This window comes from Cyprinodon variegatus, unplaced genomic scaffold (genome assembly GCF_000732505.1).
Source record: "Cyprinodon variegatus isolate N-32 unplaced genomic scaffold, C_variegatus-1.0 Scaffold1395, whole genome shotgun sequence".
Taxonomy (NCBI): Eukaryota; Metazoa; Chordata; class Actinopteri; order Cyprinodontiformes; family Cyprinodontidae; genus Cyprinodon; species Cyprinodon variegatus.
Window position 1 is genome coordinate 89,575 of NW_015151848.1, and position 6,561 is coordinate 96,135.

The 6,561-nt window shown below is 39.6% G+C and overlaps 1 protein-coding gene across 1 annotated transcript in view; it reads right to left on the reverse strand.

Moving 5' to 3' along the window:
• Positions 1 to 373: 373 nt before the first annotated feature.
• LOC107103213 (muscarinic acetylcholine receptor M4-like) overlaps positions 374 to 6,561 on the reverse strand; it is a gene marked incomplete at its 5' end in the record, with an annotated part of 57,388 nt that continues 51,200 nt past the window's right edge. The window contains one exon of the mRNA XM_015402786.1: positions 374 to 619. Within this exon, the coding sequence (XP_015258272.1) occupies positions 374 to 619 (246 nt within the window). The remainder of the gene's footprint in view (positions 620 to 6,561) is intronic.

Here is a 6,561-nt window from a genome sequence, read left to right on the forward strand (position 1 = left end):
TTAACGATGCTGCACCGACTCCATCTGTCTGGGTTAAGAGCTAAAAGTGTCAGAACACAGCCAGCGGCCAATTACCCATACGACCGCCCTCGCTGCTTCCATATAATAAGCTTTACGTTACATGAAAAACTCGGATGTGTGGCATGCAGTCGGAAAGGTTTCTGAAAAGCGGCGGGTTGATCTGCTCCTGTTCAGGTTTATCTGGTTAAGCTTCATTTACAGCCACGTTTCCCGTTTTTCCGCCCTGAATCAGCTGCGCCCAGAAAATATGGATGTTTTCCCCCCGTTTCACACCATAACCAGCAGCCACTCACCTTCTGCACGGCGCTTCCCTTCCCCTCCCCTCCAGTCCCCCTCCCGCCCTCCATCTTCTTCATCTTGTACCTATATTTTTATACTGGCACAGCAGCAGGTTTTTGAAAGTCTTCTTGAAGGTGGCGTTGCACAGTGCGTAACACGCTGGGTTGATGGTGGAGTTGACATAACACAGCCAGTAGCCGATGGCCCACACCGTGTCAGGCACGCAGGACTGACAGAAGGTGGATATCAGCACCATGACATTATAAGGCGTCCATGTAATGATGAAAGCCAGGAGGATGGCGAAGATGGTCTTGGTTACCTGCACAGAAAGGAGAAAAGGGGAGCAGAATTTATTTTATAAAACATCACATTTGTTTTTTGTTTTGTTTTATTTAAACATTTTGGATGCAGCTTAAACCGCAATCGTACATGCACTCCTTTCTACAAGTCCTGCTAATGATGAAGATCAGATGGGAACACATTTGATGATATCATCATTATACTGCATCAGGAGGAGGATTGAGGGACCTGACCAACTCTAGTTCACATTTGGGTTCAAAGTCGTCGATCCTGAAGAAACAATTCTATTCAGTTTATTTCTATAGCTCCAATTCACATCCTGTCATCTCAGGTCACTTTCCAGTTCACCAGATCATCCAGTCAGATTGATTCAAAGTTTTCTATCTAAGGAAAACCAGCTGATTGCATCGACTCATTGACTCTTCAGCAATCCCTCACACTAAGCATGCTTGTAGCGACAGTGGAGAGGAAAAACTCCCTTTGAACAGGAAGAAACCTCCAGCAGAACCAGGCTCAGTGTGAGCGGCCATCTGCTGAGGCCCACTGGGGTTCAAGGAGACAGAAGCAGACATACGGAAAGAGACAGAAACAGAAGAGAAACAGGACTACACTGAAACACAGGCCAATCTCCAACATCTATAAACAAAAGGTGTAGATGGCAGCAGCACAGCTGATATTTCTCTCCAGGGTGGAGAGGATAGAGATTGAACTAACAGATTCTGCAGAGTGGGAGAATAGAGATAGAATGAAGCAGAATGATGAAAAAGGGGTCCCTATGTCCTCCAGCAGTCTAAGCCTATAGCAGCAGAACTATAGAGATAGATCAGGATAACCTGAGCCACTCTAACTAGAATCTTTATCAAAAACTTTTAAGCCCTTAAAAGTTGACGGTGTCACTAGTTTCTTCTAGATTTTTGATACTGATCAGTTCTCGATTATGGATTCTGTATTTCTTCATTAAAATTTGCAAAACATCTTCTCTTCCTCTTCAGCTCTGCATTTGGGTCCTCAACAAGTATCCACTAATCCTAAAATAAACATGATGGACCTTAATGTGATGCTGTTCATGAACGAGATGCGTTCTCTGTCCCAAAATAGACGGTTCTGGTAGGAAATGAGTGAAACCAGTCCTGAAAGGCCGCTAAGTGAGGAAGAGGAACCTTTAGTATGGAGATATAAGCTAAAATAGACGTAGGGTTTATTTTGATCAGTTTTACTTTAAAAATAAAAGATTGGAAGCTTAAGCATCTAAGATAGAGAGGTGGCAGCATCATGCTAAGGGAGACTTCTGCTGATCTCTGTCCTAGAAGACATCAGTAATCTGAGGCTTTTGACAAAAATTAACAGTTCTAAAATGTTTAAATTCAAAAAGTTCAAGAAAGTCTTTTAAAATCTAGCAAATAACTATTTCAATATTCTCATCTCTAGCAATAAAAATCACTTTAACAGTCCCAACCGACCTTAAGCAGGGAAAGTTGAGTCTGATTAAATGTTTTTTTAAATCTCTGGTTTCAGCCGTACGTGTGAAGAGCAGCTAGTAAAAGCTCTGGGAGGATGCACGACTCGGTGTTACATAAATAAAACAGAAGTGAAAAGCAGTGAATGCCGTTATGTCCTTGTAGCAAATACAAGCGTTTCCAAAGGCATTCACTTTCAACAGAAAAGTATGAATTATTCAAGTACACACAAAAAAACACAGAGAGAAAGAAAGAAAGACGTCTATTTCAGGCAGCAGTTTTTACATGACTGCAAATAACCTGTTTTCACTTCCAGCTCTAACTGCCAGACTACAGCCTGCTGCTGCAAAGACGCGTCTAAACGCCTGAAATACCCGCCTGGTGGAGAGAAACAGCAACAAAGGGTTAAAAAGGAAGGGCGGCAGCCAGAGGGAGGCTTTCAGATGCACATGGAGGCATTTAGATTCATCCAGGATTCACTTTGACAGATTTCAGATCCAGATGAAGCACCTGGGAGCTAACGAGCAAAGCAAAAACAGAAGCAGCAGGTTCTGCTTTCCAGCCTGAGGAGTCCGTCCAGCAGGGGGTGGGGGGGTTTATGTTGCAGAAAATAATATTTATAGAGTTTATTTCGATTTATTTGGATAATAATGGCTGCTAAGGTTATTTAAAGACTTCCAAACATATTGACTGAAAGTAAAGTATGGAGCTACAAAGGGGCCATAAAAGAAAACAATAAAAAAGTGTAACAAAAAATGTCTGAAACTGAAAGCTATTTTTTAAACTGTGAAGAAAGGATTTGAAACAAAAATATATATATATAAAAAAAACAGATGAAACTGAAACAGAAAAACTGAGAAGTGTTTTTGAAACCGAAAAGAAGAGATTTGGAACAAAAAACATTTTTTTTAAACTGAACAAAAAAAAAACAAATCTGAAACTGAAAAATATTTTTGAATTGAAAAAAAAAATGTTTGAAACTGAAAAAAGAAAATAAACTACAATAATCTGGAAATTAAACAAAAACAAACTGGAAAATGAAATTTTTTTTGAAACCATAAGGAAGAAAAGATTTGAAAAACATATATATATATGTTTTGGAAACCGGGGAAAAAAACCTAAAACTAAAAAAGAAAAAAGCTAAAATAATCTGAAAATTGAAAACAAAAGAAACTGAAAAAAATATATATATATATTAAACCAAAAAGAAAAAGATTTGAAACAAAAATATTTTTAAAACTGACAAAAAATATAAATATGTATATTTGAAGTAAAAAAAAAATGTTTTTTTAAGAAACTTTTTTTTTTTTTTATTTCAAGCTGCTGGCCTCTCAGCATGGGGGCGGGCTTAGATGACACAAGAACGAAGTCTGATGACCGGAAAATTTAAATTGAGAAATTCTGTAGTCAAATCTATAGAAATAGAATAACATGATGCTTTATTGATTTTATTTTATGGTTTTTTTAAATGATTTTTTTACTTCCCACAGTTCCTGAAGGCATCAACTCAGAATACGGTGTCCATGGATCCAAAGCTGTCAGTCATCAATCCAGATCTCATGTCACCTAAGTCCCGCCTCCATGTAAAGAGTCAGCAATTTCAAACAGCAAAATAAATTTATTTTTCCCTTTAAATTTTTTTTTTTTTTTAAAGAAATTATGGCTACAGTTTGACTCCATACTGGGTAGCGTTTCTGTAGAAATTGAATCTGAAGGCAGTTTTCCTTTAGATTCAAAGCTTTTGTTTCCAGTTTAAATAATATTTTTCAGTTTCCAAATGAAAAAATCCTGTTCAGAAAAAATACACTTTTTGCCTCTGATTTAACTTTAATGGAAAAATGAAAGGAAAAAATTTATATATAAAAAAGAAAAAGCGAAACAGACAACTTAGCTTTAGAGAAACAGTTTGCCGACCTTAAGTAGGCCCATATTTATAAATCAAAAATATTACATTGGTTTCATTCTCATATTACAAATCTTAGACAAAAAAAGAAATTGTCTAAAGAATGAGTAAATAAACAGGATCAAATCCCTAAAAACTTAAGGTTTTGTAAAACACTGAAGTGGTATTTTATGTTACTTTCAGATATTGACTTCTTCCTCGCAGAGCGGCCTTTCAGGACTGGTTTCACTCATTTCCTACCAGAACCGTCCATTTTGGGACGTTCGCTTTTGTTGGCTTTGAGTTCCAGCCTTGGATGGAGCTGGGCTCGTCCCTGATGGGTCGTTAGCGCTTTGCAGGGAGGTTTTCACCGTCACCATCACTCTAGAAGGATCTAAAATATGTAGATAGGGTTTTTATTTCTGTTTATTTGCTCATTCTTTGGAAAATTTATTTTACTCTAAGATTTGTAATATGAGCATTAACAGAAACAGGAATAGAACTGAAAAACTGACTGATGGAAAACTCTATATGCTTTAGCTGAACTCCAAACATATTAAAAATAGAAATATGAGCATTTGTAGAGTGGTGGGTTTATGGAGCCCAGAGGGCAGCGCTGCAGTGACAACCAGCCCCAGAAGATTAGCTGCAAAGCAATTCCCTCTCTTTCTGTCAGCAGGATTAAGGCTGTGCTTTCCTTTATGCACAGTCTGAATGAAAAATGCAAAACACAAAAAAAACAGTGGAAAACACTATATGAAGAGGGGGCGGAAGCAATACAGTCTGTTAATGCATGCATTCACGCTAGACCTCCTAAAAGAGCGTCTGCAGCAGCAGCGTGATGGATCGGCGGCGTGATAACACCACACAGATGTTCTTTTGTTGATAGAAATCAGGAAAATATTGCTGTGCTGTGCCGCCGTGAGCTCAGCCTGCAGCACAATCCCTCCTGTCTCCTGCAGGTGTGTGTCAGCCATTGTCTCCAGAGTTCCAGGTGTGGGACCAGCCGTTCTTACACACTTCACACGCTTCTTAAGTCAGTGCCTTATGGGAGCATGATGCACAGCAAACTTCTCAAAAGGAGAACTTTCATTATTAGAGAAGAATCTGATGATACGACTTTGCTGTTTGGCTTCAGAAAAAAAAGTGAATAGCACTTTTTCATAAATATATTTATAGAAATAGGAAAGTAAATGTTGATTATCAATAGCTGGATTTAGTTTTTTCAATACCTACAGATTTGTTTTTCTTTTTTTTAGTTTTCACGGCACTAGTGGATTGTTTTTTTCAGTAGGCTGACAGAAAAGGGGTTATGAGAGAGGGGGAGAGACATCAGATTCGAACCCTGGTCGGCCAGTCGAGGACTAAGGGGCTGGTTATCCTCCCCCAGCAGTGTGTCGCAGTTAGTTTGTCGCAGGTTTGACGCACATATTTTTGATTTATTCCCAATATTGAAGCGTGGTCTGCTCTTTTATTCCACGCCACAACGCCAGAGGGCCAATCAGGAACTAGCTGTGGGTCTAGATACGGCCGAGGCGGTGAGGAGGTGGGGGCAAGTCTGTGCAACAACGGAGGGCCATGAGGGCCAAAAAGAGCGGGGATCCAGGTGGAAAAAGGCTCCCAGCGTTCTCACGCACCTCGCTCTTCTAGCTGCTCCGTCTTCACCAGTCGTTTCCCATAATGGCGGTCAGACCACCAAAGAAAACCCCCAAGATATCTGCGTTAACTGCGAGTTTACAAACCAGGCTTAAGCTGATGGGAAGATCCCCGTTTGTCCACAGGACCAACAGACATCCAACGCTTATTACAAAACGAATATCTAACGACAGGTTAAGGGAAGCAGAAACCAAATGGAAACTCGCTCATAGAGACAAAAACCAACACTTTAATGAAAAACTTGATGTGAGAGAAAACATCTGAGCCAAAACGAGCAAACCATCCACCTTCTCCTGAAACAAGCTATTAGTCAACACAGATGGCCGGGCCACCGACGGACAGACTGTAGCACCACTGTTATTTTCTTCCTGGCATGATACAAGCAGACCTTCTTCATGCCCTCTGTTGCCAACTGTCTTCGATGGCAAATGGCAGAGAATTACTGAACAATGTTCTTTCTGTTGCTAAACAACTTGCTTTTATCTGAAAACGGGTGTGATGACACCTCGTTCTGCAGATATTTGTGCTAGAATCCAGCTTTAATAGAGGGACGGATAGTGCTGTGAACAAAACACAGTCAAAGAGCTTTTTCTAAGGCTTGGAGATGGAATCACAGTGAGTCTAAGAAAACATGAAAATTAGACTAAAATTACTGCAGCAGTTCATCAACGACATGAAGGAGGTGAAAGAACAACCAAGAACTATGTCTACAGATCCACCGGCCTTAAGGTCAGAGGGCAAACAGCATGGCCTCCATGGTGGTGGAGTTCCCAGAACCCAAAAGAACCACAATCAATGTCTTACATTCACCAAAAAACAGCAAGATATTTGGTTAAATCTTCTACGAACTCACTAAACAAAAGTGGCCCATTTACGAAGGTAAGAAAGAAACATTATAAAACTAGAACATCAAACAAATACTCATATTTTAGAATATTCTGCTTTAAACACTTTTCTTACAAAAAC